The sequence below is a fragment of the Nestor notabilis genome, unplaced genomic scaffold (genome assembly GCF_000696875.1).
Source record: "Nestor notabilis isolate BGI_N333 unplaced genomic scaffold, ASM69687v1 scaffold2426, whole genome shotgun sequence".
NCBI classification, from domain to species: domain Eukaryota; kingdom Metazoa; phylum Chordata; class Aves; order Psittaciformes; family Psittacidae; genus Nestor; species Nestor notabilis.
The window spans coordinates 1-21,298 of NW_009931291.1; the positions used below are offsets into that span (position 1 = coordinate 1).

The 21,298-nt window shown below is 46.1% G+C and overlaps 1 protein-coding gene across 1 annotated transcript; it reads left to right on the forward strand.

The window, feature by feature from the left end:
- The first annotated feature begins 691 nt into the window (after positions 1 to 691).
- Positions 692 to 20,901, forward strand: PPM1G (protein phosphatase, Mg2+/Mn2+ dependent, 1G). The gene is made up of 10 exons (XM_010015812.1): positions 692 to 777; positions 943 to 1,016; positions 13,308 to 13,393; positions 15,308 to 15,440; positions 16,841 to 17,310; positions 17,731 to 17,868; positions 18,660 to 18,894; positions 19,386 to 19,515; positions 19,670 to 19,772; positions 20,196 to 20,901. Exons 1-10 carry the CDS (start codon positions 692 to 694, stop codon positions 20,388 to 20,390), a joined length of 1,650 nt encoding a protein of 549 aa, XP_010014114.1. The 3' UTR covers positions 20,391 to 20,901.
- The last annotated feature ends 397 nt before the right edge of the window (positions 20,902 to 21,298 follow it).

Below are 21,298 nucleotides of genomic sequence, written 5' to 3' on the forward strand. Positions count from 1 at the left end.
GTTGCCGGCTGGGCTTGAACCACGACAACTGCTTTTAAAAGACATTTGAGAGAGGCCAGGCTCTTTGCCTTGCTAGTCAGGTAGCTGTGTCTGAGGCCAGCAGTGCCTTCCTGGACCATCCCACATGGCAAGAAAAGCAGGAATCCCAAGAGAAGGTTTTCTAGCTGAGTTGTTTGTTCCCGCTGGATGTGGTAATCCTGTGTCCTGCAAGACTCTTTCATCTGCTGTTCAGATAGACAGCTGGTGCTGTCCATGAGCGTATTCACCAGGACGAGCAAAGGCAAAGCTGCATTTGATTGAAGGCATGAGGTCAGGAAGCTCCATATTTGACCACCTGGCTTTTCACTTTGCTCTTGTTTGGCAATAACTGGGGAACAGAGCGTCTGTGGGAGTGACCAGGGACCACAGGTGACCCTGAGCCAGTTGCATTTATCTGGGGGGGAGAAGTTGCCATGTATTAGTACCAGTATAACTTGTATTTCTGTAGTTATGCTTGACTAGACAGCCCTCAGTGTAGGTACCAGTTTGAGCAACAGAGCACAGCTCATTGCCTCGCATTCATTAATGACTGCGAGTTACTTCAGTAACAGAAGCCTTACAAGGACTGCAAGCAGAGGGATTTGATTCTAGGTTCAGCTTGGCCACTTCTAGAGGTGTACTGAGGACCTGAAGGGGTTTCCAGTATAATCTCATGGTGACGAGGTCGGGTTACTTTTCTAGCACAGAGAACACTATGACATTAAAGATCCATGCCCCCTCTTTGAAGATGAGTGCTCACCAGCTAAGCTTTTGAGAATATAAGAGGAGGCTTTCTTGCTGTTCTTGCTTTCCCTTCAGATTTGACAATCCCTTTGTCAGTGCTCATAGCCTCCCTGCTCCTTTCTCCCACTTCTCTGCAGAGTCTAATGCAACTCCTGTAATTCCAGGCTTTTTCTCTCTCTTTCAGGATGCGCACAACTGCATACCCGAGCTGGACAGTGAAACAGCCATGTTCTCAGTCTACGATGGACACGGAGGTAACTGCATCCACTGTGTTCTCTTCTGAGTCCTTCAGTGTGGCTCTTCTAGGCTGCCTAGTGGCTGCTGGGCGAGCATCTATCTATCATTAGAAATCCTGCTCCTTCTTGGGAAGCATTTTCTTTGATAGCTATCATTAACTAACATTTTGAAAGTTTCTTAGGGTTTCTAAAAGGAAGGTCGTGGATTGATATAAAATTTGAGATTTGCATTCTGTCTTCTAAAACTGTTAAGAATGTTCTCTTGGTGGATAACTAGACAGGATAGTCACAGAATAGTGTCGGTAAGAAAAACTACATGAGATTAGACCAAAGGTCTGACTCTGGTCAGTATGTTCTTGTGGTTGCCAGTACTGGTTGCTCAAGGAAACAGTAAAGGAACAGAAAAGGCAGATCCATTCCCTGACATACCTTCCCAGCTTCCATTCCCCATGTAAGAGCTAAAGGTCACAGCTATTTGATCTTATAGACACTCTTGAGTCTTCTTGATGAACTAACTCTTAATGAATTTGTCTAATTGCATTTTAAACCAGGTTTATATGGTGATTATTTGCATAGGATATTTGTATAGAACTTTATTACTTGAAAAAAGACTTCGATCTAAATCTGCTGCCTGATGATTTCACTGCAGTATTCCCCACACTTAGGAGAAATCAGTGAATGATCACTCCGTTAGCGCTTTTCACTTTCATAATTTTGGACTTCATGCCCTTTCTTCCAGTCAGAAGAGTCCCAGACTTGTCTCTGGTCATACATCTGAATCTCTACTATGGAAAAACAGCAGCACCCGTTTTCTGGCCCCGAGGTCAATTGGCACAGTCTGGCCACACTAATGCTGTTCAGCTGTCTTACTGTTTAGCATAGTGTGGCTGCATCCAAACTGGCTGTTGCCCACTGGCTCCTACTAGATCCTGGACTGTGTCCAGGAATTAGGGAGAGTGATAACTAGCTTATGCCAAAATTGCACCATGGATTATTCTAGTAGTTTTTAGCATAGCTGATGAAATGCCTGAGCCGTGGAACTCATTAGGCTACTGGTGTTGGATATAGCCACAGGTTCTAAACATTATATTGTACCACAGCTGTGATTGTATTTGTCCTTTTTTTTTTTGGACATATTCTAGCTCTTGTAACATGCTTTTAGTTAGGCTGACTAGAACTGCCTATACCCTTCAAGTTACAGATATACCATGAATTTATTGGGGCATACGCGTTTTCTGCTTTGTTCTCAGTTCCTTTCCTAACAATTCCGTATGAGCTATTTTGATACAAATTAACTGTAAGGTGATATTTTTAGAACTCTGTCCCTGGTTTCTTCCAGATCTTTCTTTAAGTTGTTATAGATGGTTTTGAGTCTATCCAATGTGCATATGGAGGTTGACTGTCTTTTCTTCTTTTCTCATCTTTGTTGGTGAGGAATTTCATCTGCCAATATTATGTAAAAGCACAAGATCTTGCTGTAAAGTTTTGCAAATTATTTTAGTTTTGATCCATTGCTTATTTCTGATGGATTTTCCAGATTATTTTTATAGATCTTGAACAACGTAAGTTTTCAAGGAACTCTCCTGGGGGCCATCCTCCATTTTGAAAACTCTGCTTCTATCAAACCTTCTTTTCCCATGGCAGCTTAGTATGTAAAATATTGATGATTTATTTGAAAGCTTTTTGGAAATCTGTATTGAGTAGATCAACTAAACTGCTTATTTCCTCCTGCTCATTGACTATCTGAAAACACATTGACCAGTTTGTGACATTCTCTGCTGTATATTTAACCCCTGCCCAACCCACCATATGTATCCATGTACCTGCTAATTCTGTTTATTACTACTTCTACTGTTTGATATGTTCACATACCAGGTAAGTTGGTCTGTAGTGTTGTGAACCCAGTTTCCACCACTCTTTAGGATTTTAAATTATTTTATTTGTATGATATGTATGCCTTTCATTTTTCTGATAATGGAGCAGATTCAAGTGGAAGGTTACATACCACAGATCATAATTTCTACCTTTCCTCTAGAACTGTTACCTAATTCTGCCAATATGTAAATAAGAGTTTAAGACCCTTTTTTGCCACAGTTCTTATTAAAAGGTCAACCTGAGTAGGTAGCTGACGAGGAGCTCTTCAAAAGATGTCGTCTTGGTCTGAAGCATTTATATTTAATGTTTTAAAATTATTTTTCTCCTGAGCTTCATCTTAGAGTGTGGCGAAACCTGGATGGAGCAACTGCTGATATCCTGCAGATTATCTTTGAGAACATCAGGGTGATGAGTTGGTTCTGAAGGGCAGAAAGACAAAGGAAAAAAAAAATATAGGGATTTGGCAACTATTCAACTTAATGTTATTTCTTGTAGAAACTCAGAAACCATTTGTAAGCATCTAGCAGATAGAAAGATAAGGAGCATCTACCAAAAACTGGGCAAGAATTAATAATATCAAACTAGTCTGTTCTTCCTTAAGATCAGTGTGTTAGTTTTTCAGCTAACAGGAAGGTCTATTTCATGTGTCAGGTTTTAGAAAGACTTTGGACACTCTATGGCGTTCCTGTTAGTGCAGGACATGAAGTAATGTGTTGGGTTTTGTTTTAAATACAGTAGGAAAGATTCAAGGTAGACATTATGGAAAGGCAATAATCAGAATGGCAAAGCACTGACATGGTTTCTAACTTGTATTTTAGGTTTTCTAACTTGTATTTTACATTTCCAGTGATGGGATCTTTACAGCTCTTACTGGACAAACCTTCTCAGGAAGGATACAGATATACAGTTGAACCTGACACTGAAGAAACATTGTGCCCATCCCTACATTTGTATGATTTTACTGATGCATTATTTCTTTAGTACGAAACAATTTCTCAGGTCTGTTCCATGTAAAAGAAGGTTTTAGTGTGAGAACTTCTCTAAGCTTTATTAGCTGCCAGTGCAAAAAAAATGAATTTACCTTTTCTTTTACACCTTGCTCATCTACCAACCTTAAACTGTCCAGTAAGCTTCCTGCTCCAAATGTATTGGGAAGAGTTTTTATTAATGTGTTATTTGAAAAAGAGTTGGCTTTTTTGTTGGCTTTTTATTGTTTGGGGGAGGGGGGGGGTTATGGTTGTTTTTTATTTTCATATTTAGCTTTCCATTTTGTTCATCATTTTTTTCTTTTATGTTTTGCCCCCTTCCAGTTTTTCACAGATGCTGCTGCTATTTTGCCTTCCCCAGTTTCCTTTTTACTTGCCCTCACTTCCCTGCCCCCAAATCTTGGAGAACAATATATGTTCTCTCTGCACCTCCAGTGTGGTGTTTCTGATCAATCTCTGTTGCTATTGACATACGCTTTATACTTTTTAGCTGTTTCTTTTAATTTGCTTTTAATAAGTGTCTTAATTGACATAGTTCCCCCTTTTCAGAGGTCTGCATTATCATAGTGAGGTTTTCTTTTTGCTGCTACCAGGGTGTGTGATATGAATACAGCAAACCCTGGTGTAATCATTTTTCCAGTTTGTAAGCAGAGGGATGGATGTCTCTTGCCCAGTCTTGGTTGTTGCACTGGTTTTGGCTGGGATAGAGTTAATTTTTTTCACAGTACCTGGTAGGGGCCTGTGTTTTGGATTTCTGCTGAAAACAGTTCTGATAACAGAAGGATGTTTTCATTACTGCTGAGCAGTGCTTGCACAGCACCAAGGCCTTTTCTGCTTCTCACCCCACCAGCAAGTGGGCTGAGGGTGCACAGGCAGTGAGGAGGGGACATGGCCAGGATAGCTGACCCCAACTGACCAAAGGAATATTCCAGACCATATGGGATCATGCTGAGCATATAAAGCAGGGTGAAGAAGAAGGAAAAGAGAGATATTTGGAGTGATGGCATTTGTCTTCCCAAGTAAATGTTATGCATGATGGAGCTCTGCTGTCGTGGGAATGGCTGAACACCTGCCTGCAATGGGACGTGGTGAATGGATTCCTTGATTTGCTTTGCTTGCACATACAGCTTCTGCTTTACCTATCAAACTGTCTTTATCTCATGAGTTTTCCCACTTTTCCAATTCTCTCCCCCATCAGGGGGGAATGAGTGAGCGGCTGCATGGTGCTTAGTTGCCACCTGGGGTTAATCCATGACAGCTGTATATGTAGAAGATTGGTGTTGGCTTTTGCACTTTCCTGTGCTCTGTAGTGATTAGTGATGTTTTTGCCTGGGAGAATTGCTATTAAAACACCGATCTTGAGCTTAATCTGATAACTGGGCTCTGTGCTGAAGCCATTACAGTACTTTGGGTACCATCTTGTGGAGACAATTAACAACTTTACTTCTTCCTCCAAGAGCAGTTTTTGTGGAGGAAATACAGAATGGCACCCTTGCAGCCTTCTTCTGTGATGTTTTTTCCCTTGTTTCAGTGACTTCTCAGTATTTGAACATCTTTGGGTAATTAAAATAATTCTGCTGGTATTTCTTAGGAATATTGCTTTAGTTTTATCTAAGGTTAACAAGCAATTTGGGAATATGACCCCGACTCCATGGTATATGGTCATATGTGGGAGAATATGGGCAGGTGTCTAGAGAACGTCTCACCTCCAGTGGTCTGGAACTTCACTCCCAAATGTAGTGATAAAATGTTAAAAAAGTTGTGGCTATTCCAGAGAGGCACAATTTACCACATCATTGTGCTGGGCCCTGGCCAGCATCTTCTAGTGCTGCTCGATGTCATGCAGCACACTCAAGGAGAAGAGAGGGAAAACATACAAAGAGGCATTATGGCTAAACTAAATACTGAATCAGGCACCCCTGAAGAAACAATGGAAGCAAAAGTCTACTCATTTAGTAAGGGATGAAGAAGCTTCTCCTGGGAGGGAGCAGAAGAAAGAATCAGAAGAGGTAGCCTGTACTGCTGCAGAGCAGTCACAGGACCAGGAGGAAGAAGAGGCTGAAATCATGACAGAAACCACCCTATCCCCTGAGCTGGGAGATGTGAGAAGATTTTAGCCATTAACCAGGTGAGCTAATTCTCAGCTGGTTACTCTGGTGCTGGATTGATGCAGACTGCACTAGAACTAGGAGGTGAAACTCCTGAATGTCTGCAGTATATTGATGGCATGATTGTGAGGGGCAACACAACGGGCGAAGTGTTTGAGAAGAAGAGAATAATCCAGATCCTTTTGAAAGCTGCTTTTGCTATAAAACAAAATACGGTTAAAAGACTTGCACAGGAAATCCAGTTTTTAAGAATGTCAAGATGGACATTATCATTTCTCAAAGGATGTGATCAGTAAAGTAACAGCTATGTCTCCAGCAGCTAACAAAAAAGACATACAAGTGAAGTTTTAGAGAATGTGTACTTCTGATCATAAACCACCTGTATCGAGCAACTATCTTCTGTATCAAAGAAGAATGACTTAGAATACAGCCCTGGGCAGCAGCAAGACTTTGAACAGATTAAACAGGAGATAGTTTGTGCAGTAGCCCTTGGGCCAGTCCAGACAGGACAGGATGTGAAAAGTATGCTTTACACTGCTTGCTAGGGCTTCTGGCAGAAAGCACCTGGGGAGACTCAAGGTCAGCCTCTAGGGTTTTCGTGCCAGTGATAGAGAGGATCTGAAGTCCGTTACACTCTTAACTAGCAGCATATGAAGGAGTCTGAGCCACTTCAGAAGTAGTTGGTACTGAAGTGCAGCTCCTTTTGGCACCTTGATTGCCTGTGCTGGGTTGAATGCTCAAAGGGAGGGTTCCCTCTACACATCATACGACTCATGCTCCATGGAGTAAGTGGGTCACACTGAGCACACAGTGGGCTTGAATGGGAAACCGCAACTGCCCAGGAATTCTGGAAGTGATCAATGGACTGGCCAGGGGGCCAAAACTTTGGAGTGTCACTAAAGCACAGTGTCATTGTGTTGAAGAGGCCCCTCTGTATAATAAATTAACAAAAAATTAAAAGCAGTGTGCCCTGTTTACAGACGAGACACACACATACCCATCCCTCAGCAGTCCCACATTCAGCTCTAGGGCCCCCAACACAAAAGCAATCTGTACCTGCTGGAGCAAGTCCAGTAGAGGCCACAAAGATGCTCCAAGAGCTGGAGCAGCTCTGCTATGGAGACAGGCTGAGAGAGCTGGGCTTGTTCAGCCTGGAGAAGGCTCTGGGTAGACCTTAGAGCAGCTCCTAGTGCCTAAAGGGGCTGACAAGAAATCTGGAGAAGGGCTTTTGACAAGGGCCTGTAGGGACAGGACAAGGGGGAATGGCTTTAATCTGACAAAGGGGAGATTTAGATTAGACATTAAGAAGAAATTATTTATTATGAGGGTGGTGAGGCACTGGCACAGGTTGCCCAGATAAATGGTGGATGCCCCATCCACGGAAGCATTCAAGGCCAGGTTGGATGCGGCTTTGTTCTTAGCTAGTTTATTTTTTATTTGACTCTAAGGTTGCTTTATTTTATATTGAAATAGCTTGTATGTGTCTAAATACAGATCAGCTCCTGGGGTGGGATCTACTTTCTGCTCTGTGAAGATGAGATAGGATGAGTTTGTGCATGTAGATGCAATGAAAAAGATTTGATCGAGGAACCTGTATCTCTGGAGGCCTTTTTCTTGCCTTGGTTTCTGCCCTGAGGCTGTTGCCCATTCTTGTCTTCACATGTCAAATTCAAGCCTGTGCTCCTGGAGATAGAGGAAATTTTACTGCAGTGAGATTCTGGCTGGGCCTTAGGTACTCTGGAGCCAGTCTTGCTGGAAACACCAAGATAAATTGACTTTGTTCCATTTCATCTGAATGTGACTCCTGCTTTTAAACCTGAATCAGATGTAGGTTTTGGCAGTGACATCTAGCTGTGCAGCAGTATGCTCTGAGACATGAACTTTCCCATGTATGCTTTCACCTTTCTGCCTGGTCTTTCAGGCATCTTGAAAACTCCACATGCTCTTTCATGAACAAAAGCAGTGGTTTTGATAATTTTGTAGGAACGTAAAAGTATGCACTCTGGAGAATCCTCTGGATATTTACTTTTTAACTGAATTCAGTGCTACACATGATACATTTTACTTTAGCTTCCTGAAGACCTTCCTGCTACTGCATCTGTGTTGCATTAAGCAGGAAATGCAGCTGAGTCTTTGGCACTACTTAGCTGGAAGCTGCCTCTCTCGAAAATGTTAATACAATGATTCATGGAGACTTTGAAAGTTTTACAGTGGGTTTTACACTGAAGACATGGAAGATGTGATCCTGGATTCATTGTTGGTTATGTATATGATTATAGCTGAGTAATTGTATTCTCTAAGTGTTTGGCCACTGAAAGCTTTCCAAGTCCCCAACAGTGAAAGGCTTTCCACACCCATTCATACCAGGGCTTGCTTTTGTACCTCTGGTGCTCCTCTGTGCTGCTGCTTAGGGAAGTGTGAAGATGTGAAAATTGCATTTGGTGAGGTTTTCTTTTCCCTGCTTTCCCAAAACTGTCAGTGCCAGGACTCATATTGCACTCTAAAATGCACCTTGGAGTGTGTAGAGCCTCATCTGAAAGTTAAAAGCAACAAACTTCATTCTTCCCCTGGGGAGATAGTCCTGTGGTCTTGCCCACCTTGGTGAGGGGGAAAGCCTGTGTGGTGGTTCCTCATGCATACCTTGCTGTGCTATGTTGTACTCATGCACTCATCTTTCTCTTGCTTCAACGAAATTGTTTACTGGATGTTTTGCAGATCAGTTTTGTGCTTCAAAGAGCTCTTCCCAACTTATTCTATTTTGCTGGAAATGTTGTCTCAAATGCTTGTTACAGGTGAGGGCAACCAGGACCATTTGCTTAGGAAACTCTGCTTAGGAATCTATAGAGCCCTGAGCACTTAATTCATGGCTGACAGATGATGTTGAGGCTTGTAGTCAATTTCTGATAACCTGGTGAGTATGAGTGGGTCTGGGAATGTTTTATTCTGGTGGATTCTCTGTTGCTTCTCTATACAGCTGTATTAAGAGTGTAAATTTGTGTGTATAACACAGTAACTGCAGAAGTGAGGGAAGCTTTAATTTTGAGACAGTGCTGTAGTAGGTGAGGCACCATCAAAGCAAAGCAGCAAGTGGCTGTAAAAGGAGTGGGGAAGCCTTTTGCTCTGAGCTCTTTCTGGTCTTCCTCAGGAGTTACTCAGTTGCAGCTGGTGTCTCTTTAATAGTATTCTCCCTAATTCTGTGCCACAGGCTAGGAGTATCACAGGGCTGGATCCTTCAATCCTTAGTGGAGCTGGCAGGGAAGGACCTTGATGAAGAGCATGAAGTAGGACTTGAGGTATCTAAATTGGCTTTCATAATTACCTGGCTCTTCAGCCCTGCTGCTGATGCCCTCAAGCCTACCCTCAAAGGGAGGATGTTTGGCACTTAATGAAGACAATATGTGGTGGGTGGGCTGATTTTGGCCTAAGTGTAACCAAAGACAGAAGTATGTTACAGAATGAACTGGAAGGAGCCATTAGCATCTACCAGGTGATTACACTGGTTGCACCCAGGCTAGACTGCAGAAAGGTCCTGGTACTCAGAGGCCACTCAGTGTGCAAGGCAGGACCTGGAGTGAAGTAAAGCTTCTCTATTGCACTCTCGCAAACCTTCCCTCAGTGAGAAAAAGCTGGCGGGTTTTTTGCTGCGACAAGTCCAGAAGTGCCGAGATAGAATAATATATTGCATCTGTCTGCGTGTAGAAGACGAATTCCTTGAGCCAGTTCAGTTTCTTTGGCCACTGTAGCAGCAATGTACTTTGAGTCACTGACTCAGCTTACAAAACCCATTAGATCTGCTGTGCAAGCAGATGTGAGGTCTGTGTGCTGGGCTGATAGCTGCCTCCTGTGCACCAAAGGGACATACACCTTTAGATTTGAGGACTTGCTTTGATGAGTCATCTTCCACAGCCAGAGAACTCCAAAGGGGAATCTTGTTTTTCTAGGTGTTTTGGTTAAAACACTGTATGTAAGCACCTTCATATCCCCTGAGCAAGGGAGATGGGGTACCATCAGGACTACCCTGCTTATAGGGAATGGTCTGGTTTGAGCTGCAGCCAGTGAAGAGAGAGGGCTATGAGACTGGCAAAAGGGTCTCATGTGAAGCCTCATCAGCATGCAGCAGCAATGTCTTTTGTGACATGTGTGCTGGAACTACAGAGGAAGCAGCAAAGATTCCTCATCTTCTGTGGCACCTACAAATTCTCATACAGTGATTTGTCTTTAGGCAGCCACAGTCAGGCATATTGGACATTCCCAGATCTCTATTTAATCTCAGTGTCCTGGTGTTAAAAACTTGGCTTGTTTTAACTGCCAAAGTTTTTTTATTTGGGCTGGCTTCATGCTTCTGTGGTGACAGAGCAGGAGCTTTCTCTAGTGCATTGCTTTGCACACTGCTGTCTGCAGCACCGTGCCCTGCCTGCTTACACGGGATGGGAACAAGGCTGCAAAGCTGGTGGTGGCTTTCTCAGGTCAAGCTACTTGTTGCTATGAAGAAAATCCCATGTCTGTTAGCTGTGGCAGAAAGATTGCAACGTTGGGTCATCTTTTCCATCAGGTGGGTGATCAGGTGCCAATGCTGGTATTATTAGATCTGTCAGCTGCTTCCAGTAGCACAGACATGGGTGCCCTTTGGTCATTCTCTTCTTCTTTTCTGATCTCAGCAGGTAGCTGTGGCCTGTCCTCTTCTGCCAGAACAGTTATCCAGTACAGTGGTGCAGGCTTTTACCCACCCCATTCCTGTTTAGCATTTGGGTAAGACCATCAGTGTGATCATCAGTATTTAGGTTCAGTAAGGCTCAGTGCTGGGTCCTGCACTTGGGCTGCAACAGGCCCATGCAACACTACAGGCTGAACATGAGCAGCTTGTGCTCAGATGGCCGAGAAGGCCAAGAGCATCCTGACCTGTATCAGCAATAGTGTGGTAGCAGGGCCAGGGCAGTGATCATCCGCCTGTACTCAGCACTGGTGAGGCTGCACCTCGAATTCTGCATTCAGTTCTGGGCCCCTCACTACAAGAGAGACACTGAGGTGCTGGAGCAGGGCCAGAGAAGGGCAAGAAGCTGGTGAAGGGTCTGGAGCACAAGTGTGTTGAGGAACGGCTGAGCGACCTGGGGATGTTTAGTCTGGAGAAGAGAAGGCTCAGGGAAGACCTTATCACTCTCTAAAACTACCTGAAAGGAGGATGGATAGAAGAGATGTCAGGTCTCTTCTCCCAAGTAACAAGTGATAAGACAAGAGGTAACGGCCTCAAGCTGCACCAGGGAAGGTTTAGATTGGATATTAGGAAAAATTTCTTTGCTGAAACTGTGGTCAGGCACTGGAACAGGCTGCCCAGGGAATGGTGGAATCACTATCCCTGGAAGTTCTCAAAAACCATGTAGAGACAACCCTCAGTGATATGGTTTAGTGGTGGTCCTGGGATAATGGTTGAACTTGATCTTAAAGGTCTTTTCCAACCTAGTTTGATTCTTTTCTCAGGGAAGCCTCTGAAGAGCTTCAGGGCACAACACAGCTTCTGTGCAGATGACCCACCTGTGTGTCTATGACACACTCTAGATGATGCAGTTCAGTGCCCCAGAGAGTGTCAAAATGAGATTAGAGATGTCATGCCATCATGCTGGTCCAAATTGGGCAGGCAGGAATGATTGCAAGTTGGAAGAGAAACTGGAGGAGATTGCAGCTGCCCACTGCAGCAGTTGCATCAGCAGCCAACTTACTGGGCTTGCTCCACATCCTGTAGTTCCTGTTCTGGGAGTATCCCTGCTGTTTTCCTAGTTTTCCTCCTTCTTGGACTGCTGAGGCACATGGTGTGCCTTGCTTACTGGTCAAGCCTTTATGTGGCAGTACATTACCATCATGTCTAGGTCTCAGCCAAGGTGCTGGCCAGGTTCTAGCACAGCTCTGCCCATGGCAGAGCCCTGTGTCCCTGTAGCAGACTGATCCAGCCACCTTGAGTCCCTGTCATACAACAGAGGACATAGCAGTTGTCAGTGCTCTCTGAAGAGTTTCAGGGCTACTGTTTTATGGCCTGCTAACTTAGCTTTAAGTAAAAGCAGCCTAAATGAAAAGATGTACATAGTGTGCTCCTGGCCATGGCTCTCTCCATATCTGCTGGGTGGTTTTCTGCCACGGTCCAAGGCTGTGCATGTTTTCCTCAGTGGCCACACCTCTCTGAGCAGCCTCTGCTCACTCCCCCCAGTTCAAGTGATTTGAAAGACTGTCATCGTTCTCCACTCCCTCCACCTACAATTCTGTCATAGAAATTTAGTTTTATTTTGGCTCTGATAAAAACGTTATATCTGAGCCAGTCCTTCCAGACTATATAAATGCATCTTCCCCTGTGATTTGTTGGGTTTCATCTCATGAGTGGTAATTGGCAGTTCTTTAACCTGTTCTGCATGTGCTGTCTTGAAAGTTTAATTTTTTTTAAGCCAAGTGATGTCTTATATATATATGTACATGTAAATTATATATAATATATATGCAAGTTATATACCTTACCTAAATCATCAGCATGCTTAGTTTTATCAGCAAAATGCCAGTATCTTTAAGAGCAGATGTTGAATTGGCAAGATCTGTTTCCATAAGCCCATGTCACTGGACGTTAATTGTCCATCCTTTTCATTTCAGACCCTGTATGAGGTCCTGCTGGAGTGTTTCTGGCTTTTAAAAGTCTTTCAGCTGCTCTAGGAGTGGATGCTTGGTTTGAGTTGTTGGTCATCAATCCAAGTTGTCCTCTGTGCTTTCATCAGCCTGGTGTTCTGGCCACCGTTCACTCATGCTGTACACACACAGACACACTTTCCTGTCCTGCTTTGCTGATCAGGACACCTGTCTTCCTGAAAGGCTTATCTGAAGGTTGTGGCATTGTATTTTCCTTGGTCTAGAACATAGACTAGAATACATAACGCTTTTTGTGGTGCTCATCATACATTGGTAATGCTTACACTGACCAAAAGCCTTCCCTTTTTCTCTGCTTGTTGTTTATCCCTGTGCTTACATGTAAAAATAAAGCTTCCTAGGTAGGATGGGCCTAAACTGTTGGCCTAAGTGCTAAAATGGGCCTAAAATCCCTTTCAGGAAGCTTATAGCATTAGCCAAACTTGATGGGTTAGTGCTCATTGTGGTTTTCCAGGGGTCATCAGCAAATCCTGCTGCTCTGGAGATGCAGCCTGTGGGGAGGTGTGAGTGAGATCCCCAGCAGTCTGTTGCTGCATAAGTTTTCTGTGTCTGGGATAGTTCTAGGTTTTGTCCCCAGATTTGCCTCAGGAATTCAGTTGCTCAAGAGTATGTTCTACCTCTCTGAATACCAGTCTCTTTAAATGATTTCTGCTCTCTTTCAGGAGAAGAAGTTGCCCTGTACTGTGCCAAGTATCTTCCTGAGATAATCAAAGACCAGAAGGCCTATAAGGAAGGCAAATTGCAAAAGGTAAGAATCTAGCTCTGCCCTGAAACTAGTAAGCACCACTGCAGAGCAGAGCTCTTGTTTAGGTACCTAATGCTTATGTGCAGGACACTGTCCCTCCAAGCTCTGTCTGCCATGTCTTCCATTTAATTTCCTTTTCTTATTTCTAGGCGCATACACCAACTGTGATTGTATTTTCAAAGCTAAAGCTTCTTCTGTTTTCCAGCTTTTTTTTTTTTTTTTTTGTTGCCTGTTTTGTTTTGGTTTTTAATTTTGAGACTCACTCCAGTCAAAGGTATGGGCTGGTTCTTGGAGTGGTTTTGATATGTTGTTTTTGGGAGGCAGGGGTAGCTTTTGTCAGAGGTGGGAGGTTAGTACATGTCTTGCTTTCACCAAGCAATCCCTCTGTTGTAATTCTACTTCATAGTACTAATGCCTGATCTGATGTCAGGTGTCCAGTGGGTTGGTGCTGGGCTCTGTAGCAGTGTGGGTGAGGAGGAAGCAGTCCCTCCAGAACTTCCATTTATATGTAGACTGAGGATAGCCTACAAAGCAAACTTGAATCAGTTTGTGGCTGTTGCTCTAGGCTGAAACACCCCAGTATCATGTTTTGCTGATCCCAAGCTGATTGCACTCACTAACTGCAAATAAGCCTGTCTGCTCAGTAGAGGAGCCTGCATGCTGAGGCATTCCACAGTGGCTTTAATGCTATCCTGTCCTCAGGCCCCTGTGGGCTCCAGCAAAGCTTGCGATGCCATGTCCCCTGAGATCCTCCAGGAGAAGCTGAGGCAGCGTGGGCTGGATGAGCAGGCAGGGACGTGCGTTGAACATTGTCTGCATGGCCAGGTCTGGGGCATGATCTGTGGCACAAAGTCTAGTTGGAGGCCAGTAACAACTGGTGTACCCCAGGGTCAGTACTGGTTCCAGTCCCGTCTTTGTGAATTATCTGGATGCTGGGGCAGGTTTGCAGGTGACCCCAAGCTGGAAGGAGCAGCTGTAGACAAGGGTTGTGCTGCTCTGTCGTGCAGAGGGACTGAGACAGGTAGAGAAATGGGCTGACAGAACCTCAGGAAGTTTAGCAAGGGGAAGTGCAAAGTCCTGCTCCTGGTTGGGAATAAACCCACCATACCAGTATGTGTTTGGGACCACTGCTCAGCGGGAAATCAGCCCAGCAAAGGCCCTGGGGTCCTGGTGGACACAACTGAACATGAACCAGCCACATGCTTTTGCTGCAAAGGTGGTGAATGGTGTCCTGGGCTGCATCAGAAAAAGCATTGCTAGTTAAGGAGGGTGATGATGCTTCCCCTCTGCTAGGCACTGGTGAGGCCACTCTGTGAGTGCTGGGCCCAGTGTTGGGCTCCCAGTGCAAGAGGGACATGGGCAGTCTGGATGAAGTCCAGCAAGAGGCCACCAAGGTGCTGGAGGGACTGGAGCATCTCTGCTGTGGAGAAAGGCTGAGGTAGCCGGAACGGCTCAGCCTGGAGCAGAGCAGGCTCTGGGGGATGGAATCCATGTCTATAAATACCTGCAGGGAGGGTGCCAAGAGAATGGAGCCAGGCTTTTCTAAATGGTGCCCAATATCAGGACTGAAAGCAACAGGCATAAATGGACCACAGGAGGTTCCCTCTAAATATCAGGAAACTCTTTTCAGTGTGAGGGTGACCAAGCGCTGGCACAGGTTGCTCAGGGAGTGATGGAATCTCCATCCTTGGAGCTATTCAGAAGCTGCCTGGACATGATCCTTGGCAACCAGCTCTGGGTGTGCCTGCTGGAGCAGTGTGTTGGATCAGGTGGACCCCAAAGATCCCTGCCAGCCTCAGCCATTCTGTGATTCTCTATGATCTGTGTTCTGAAAGAAACTTGATTGCACAGCATGACAGGCAGGCATCCTGTAAGGAAGGTGAAAGTGCACACTCTCATGTCTGTGTTCATACATAGGCCCTGGAAGATGCTTTCTTAGCCATAGATGCCAAGCTTACCACTGAGGAGGTGATTAAAGAGCTCTCTCAAATGGCTGGGCGACCCCAAGATGATGAAGATGAGAAGGAGAAGGTTGCTGATGAAGATGATGGTAAGTCAGATGCCACTAAATACACAAGACTGCAGCTCCAGGACAGGGACTGAGAGTAGATGGGTCTGGCCTCCTTTAGCAGAAGGTTTTCTGCCCAAATTTCAGCTGGCATTGAACTGCCACCCCCTCAGCACTGTTTATTGCTTTGGGCTGGTGCTAGGGGAATTCTGATTCATTTGGTAGCTTAATCCTATAAATAATCCTATAAAAACTGTTGCAGTTTTCTGTAGGGCTTCCTCCATTGGGTGCAGAGTTCTAGAATATGTCAGAAACCTCTGAGCTGGGAAGTGGACTAAGTTGTTTAAGTGAGACAATATGATGTCTGGTGCTTAGATCTCCCGAGCTGGTGGCAGACACCAGCTGCAGGTAGGATTGAAGCAGATTCTGGTCTCTTCAGCTGTTCTTTTTCTGCAAGTGTTCTTTTCCACCAGCAAGTAGTTGTCAGACCACGAAGCCAGCTAGGAGGTAAATCCCAGGGTGGAATCCTGTGCTGCTTGCAGCTGAATATCTCATGACTAGCCTTGAAGCAAATATAAAGTGATACCATCACCTTGAACATTGTGTGAGGTCTGGAAGTGCTGAATTTGTGGCACTCATTCTCCAGCTGACAGGGACAAAGGGGGGTTTTGGTTGGTTGGGTATTTGTTTTTTTTTTCTTTTGTCCTGAGTTTTCAGGAGTATTTGGGATATAGGTGTTTCTTTTCCTTTTGGGATTAAATAGCAAACTAAATAACAACCAAGGGAATGTCAATAGGGAAGTGGTGGTCATTGGCTCATAGTTTAGGGAAAGTCATCCTATTTTCTGTATAATATCCCACTTGGGAGATAGTGCATTCACTGCCTAAAAGCATCATCTGTTTCTAAGCTGGTTGGGATCTCTGGGGTGCTTCAGGCCCATGGAGCAACTGCTGTAACACAAACTTCTCGTTCCCAGTTGCAGTATTAATGAACCGATCTGCATATGAAAGTGGCCTATCTGCTTCCCCCACAGCTTCAGATGAGCCTGCTCTTGTGAGGGTCTTCACCCTCCAACCTTACATCTGATTTAAACACGCTGTGCTGCCTACAAGTCAGCCACGTAGCATCAGAGACTAAAGGTGTTAGGGGAACTTGCAGGTTGCATGCATCAGCTGTGGTTAGAAGCCATTCCCCTGCCATTTGCCTGTTGTTCATCTGCAACGCCTGGAAGCTGTGGGATGCTGTAAGCCCAGCTGCTAGTGAGCACTGCTCCTGCTAGTGAGCAGCCTGTTGAGCATTGCTGAAACCTGTCTGCAGCAGCAACCTCCAGCCAGGGCAGCTTACTGCTGAACTCAGTGTGTGCTGCACAGTGCTGCTGTGGTAATGTATCCTGTTTTCTGACCTTCTTTGTCCTCATCCTCCCTCCCCCTTTCCATTTTTAGTGGATAATGAGGAAGCTGCTCTTCTGCATGAAGAAGCCACAATGACCATTGAGGAGCTTCTCACACGTTATGGACAAAACTGCACCAAGAACCTCAAAAACAAGTCTTTAGCTCCAGCTGGGGAGAACGCTGCAGAGGGGACAGGCAAGCAGCATGATGGGGAGTCAAATATGAATGGAGAGGCTGACCCAGGGGAGCTTACCGACCACAAGGAGAGGAAGAATGGGAAGCCAGATGAAGAAATCACGGGTATTTCCTCCACCTCAGACAAAGCCAGCGCTGGAGGCAACAGCCCTGCTCTGCAGAAGCCTGAAGTAGGCAAAGGTGACGAGGCCGTCACCTCTTCTACTGGGGAGGCCGGGCCCTCCTGCTCCTCTACGGGAAAGCCCCAGCGCACAACCAAATCCAAATTTTTTGAGGACAGTGAGGATGAGTCAGATGAGGTTGAGGAAGAGGAGGAAGACAGTGAGGTAGGAAACAGCACTGGGACAGAGTGGCCTTCTGGCTGGGCAGAATGCATTGCTTACTGTGGTACTTGAGCTACAAGCCTCTGGCTCATCCTAGGTGTGTCCTAGGAGTAGGTTTTTCAGGCTGATACTTTGAGACCATCTCATGGGAGCATTGGGGATTGTTTAGATAACCCTGAAGGAAACACACCCTCATCTGTGCAGCGGCCATTGGTCTTGCTGCATGCACCATCTCTTCATTAACTGTAGTAGTTGAAACTAGCTGCTCTGATTGTAGACATCAGGTATGGGAGAAATGTACCAGGTCATCTCACTCTTCTGGTACAAATTGCCATGTGTCCCCAGGATGGAGGGACCAGCTGTCTGGGGAGGACACTGAGAGCGTCCTGTGTGACTCCTGCTGTTATCTCTCATTTCTTACAGGAATGCAGTGAAGATGAGGACGGTTACAGCAGTGAAGAGGCAGAGAATGAAGATGATGAAGATGACACTGAAGAAGCAGAGGAGGATGAGGATGAAGAGGAAGAAATGTTGTTACCAGGCATGGAGGGGAAAGAGGAGGTGCACACCCTGTTCTTGTGTTTTGAAGCGTAGTGTGGAGCTGAGGGCACTTGGGGGGAGCTCAGCAAAGAGTTGTTTCTGTTTAGATGAGGATAATACATTTATTTTGTTCTCCTAAGGCTGAACACAGCTGCTGAAAGCCTGACTTTATGCAAAAGCCTAAGGAATAGGGTATGGATCTGAGCAGCAGGTTGAGATCAGCAGAGGCTGACTCCACATCTGGTTTTGCTGTGCTTAGAAACCACTGTGGGGGTGGTGTGGAAGGAGACTACAGGACAGTAGCAGGACTGCTCCACTAGCACTGCTGCTCCTGGGCAGAGCATTGCTCCTTGCCAGCCCCAGGCTGTGGCTCCTCAGCCTGTGGCAGTGCTGGCAGATGGGCCAGGGACCTAGGATGTCAGGCAAAGGGGGACTGCAGCTTCCAAGTACCAACCTTCTCTCTGGGATGAGATGTCCTGGCTTGCAATGAGGCTTCTGCTTGGTGGCTGGGATCAACACATTAAAACTGATAGTACAACAGGACATGTTGAACACCAGAGAACCCTGAACCACTGATGTTTTGTGAGGCTGGAATGGAGGTAATGCTTGACCCTGCCTCTCAATGAACACACTTCTGCTGTGTTTCACAATTTCTCCATTGTTCTGTGTGTGCTTATGGGAAGAAGGGGTGAGACACAGCACCTCAGGCTTTGAGACACTACTCGGTCAGTGGTGTCTAGTGCCAGTTCCCCTATTGACCTGATAATGGAACAAGAGAAAGGAGCCTCAGCAAAATCATTTGTCTCTTTCAGCCTGGCTCTGACAGTGGAACAACTGCTGTCGTGGCACTTATCCGGGGCAAGCAGCTGATCGTGGCTAATGCTGGAGACTCTCGCTGCGTGGTGTCAGAAGGTGGCAAAGCCGTTGACATGTCGTATGACCACAAGCCAGAGGATGAGGTGGAGCTGGCCAGGATAAAGAATGCTGGTGGCAAGGTCACCATGGATGGAAGAGTGAATGGTGGTCTCAATCTCTCCAGAGCAATTGGTGAGCAAGAATGGGGGTGGATACTGGCATGACTTTGGCCTCCAGAGAGCTGTGCTAAGGACATCCATGCTTCCAGCATGTGCCAGCTGCTAAGTTTAAGGAACAGTTTTTAACTAGATGATTAGAACCTATTCAATATTTGATGTGGTGAGATTTCAGTCTAAGTAGAGAAAATGGCCGTGAAACTTGTAGATATCAGTGCAAAGCAACACTTACCGTTGTCAGATGTGGTGATGTGGGCCTTGGTTTGGGGTGAAAAGACTGAACTGGCAAAGGCACTTCTTTCTCATCGTATGGTAAAAGCTGATGCCTTGAACATGTGGCAGATGTGTCTGTCTGATGTGCCACAGCCTTACCTGCTGTGGTTGTGGGAGCACAGGCTCTCATTCTGCTGGGGCTGCCCTTTGACAGAGCAGTGTTTCTCACTGTTCATGGTAGGCAGCCCTGCCAGGGCCCAACCAGAGAAAAAGCGATCCTTCTCTCCACCACAGGTGATCACTTCTACAAGCGGAACAAGAATCTGCCTCCAGAAGAACAGATGATCTCTGCTTTGCCTGACATCAAAGTGCTGACAATAAATGACGACCATGACTTCATGGTCATTGCCTGTGATGGGATCTGGTGAGTCATGACGGAGCTGTGTCTCTTGGGCATCACTACTGTGGTCTTTCTCTGGAGCTGAGCCTTGAGTAGGCTCAAGGACCCTGGGTGCTATGAGGCACTGTGGCATGACTGCTCCCTTCACTTGCCCTTCTGACCTCTTCGCTCTCTGCAGGAATGTGATGAGCAGCCAGGAAGTGGTGGATTTTATCCAGTCCAAGATCACCCAAAAGGATGAGAATGGATTCCTGAGGCCGCTCTCCTCCATCGTAGAAGAGGTAAGGTCCAGAGCTTCACCATCCCTTCAGCACACGGTGTTTCTGCATCCCAGCTTGGTGCCTGACTCTGCCTTCCTTCTGCAGACTGGTTTGTTCAGCGTTTGGGGTGTCTGGGCTGCAACACTGGGGCTGGAACAGAAGATGCCTCTGAATTGGGACCCAGTTCCTTTGGCACCCTGACCAGTGTTTCTGACCTCCAGGGTGCTGTCAAGCTGAAGGAGTTTCTCTCCAGTTCCAGAAAACCAGGGCTGCTGAGGCTGTTTCTGTCCCTTGTCTGGTTGCAAATAGCATTTTGAGCCCAGCCCTCACCATTGTGGCCTGGCATCCCCTAAGCCACTGTCAGTTGCTAGAAAGTGCCCAGTGTCTTGGTTATTCATAGTGCTCTGCCTGTGCTCTCTGCTAACCTGTCCTGTCCCTCCTCAGCTGCTGGATCAGTGTTTGGCTCCAGACACCTCAGGGGATGGCACCGGCTGTGATAACATGACCTGCATCATTATCAGTTTCAAACCCCGTAACGCACATCCACCTGCTGAGAGCGGGAAGCGGAAACTGGAGGACATGGCAGCACCAGCAGAAGAGAATGGCAGCGATAACAACAAGAAGGCCAAGCTGGAATAGCAGGCCTCGCACAGGGACTTTGCTGTGCGCTCACCAGACTCTTGTTTCTTAAACATGCTGAATGCAAGACTCCAAAGTCTTGTCCTTTTTTTAGCCTTAGCAGAGGCCTTGTTTGTCTGTGTCCAGGGGGGGGGGTGGGTGTGGTTAGCAAAGGCATGTCGCACTGTTCATCTGTAACCATTCCAAAGAGGGAGCTGAGGACACAGTTGCGCGCGGGAGCAGCCACCAGCCACAGCGCAGGAGCCCGCTGCAGCCTGTGAGCGTGGAGCCCTGTGGTTAGGAGAAGGATGTCCCCCCATTGTCTCCATGTGGTTGTTGCCATTTCTGTGCCTGTGAATTTCTGTTCAGAGGGAAGAACTTTTTCACTGTTGAGGTTTTTTTAATCTGCACCCAATTATTTAAGGCCCTTTCTGTTTTTATTTGTGAAACAATCTGGCTGTGGTGCTGCTGCCACACCGTGTTCTGTTGTACACTTTCAATCAATACTTTTTTCAAACTAAAAGCCCAAAAAACATAGATACGCTTCTGGTCCTTGGTTCTTTACTGGAAGTGGGGGGTGAGGGTGAGGAAGGTGGGATGGGGAAGAGAATGTCCCTGGTGTCTCAGGGCACCGGGGGGGATGGCTGTAGCTCACAAGAAGCAGCTCACCATGTGGTTGCAGCACGCCGGCCCCTGCTGCTTGGGCCTGCTGCCTCCCTGTTGCTCAGCTGAGGACAGTCGGTTGCACACAGAGACAACAAGTGTCTGGAGACAGTTTGTGTCTCACCCTTCTGAGCTGAATTGCCTGCAGCATGCTGCACCCCATCGAACTGTGTGGTCTCTTCAAGGTGTGACAACAGGCAGCTCCTACCTGGTATGCTGGAAGGTGTCAAGCTTGTACCTGTGTCAATACTGTGGCCATTCCTGCA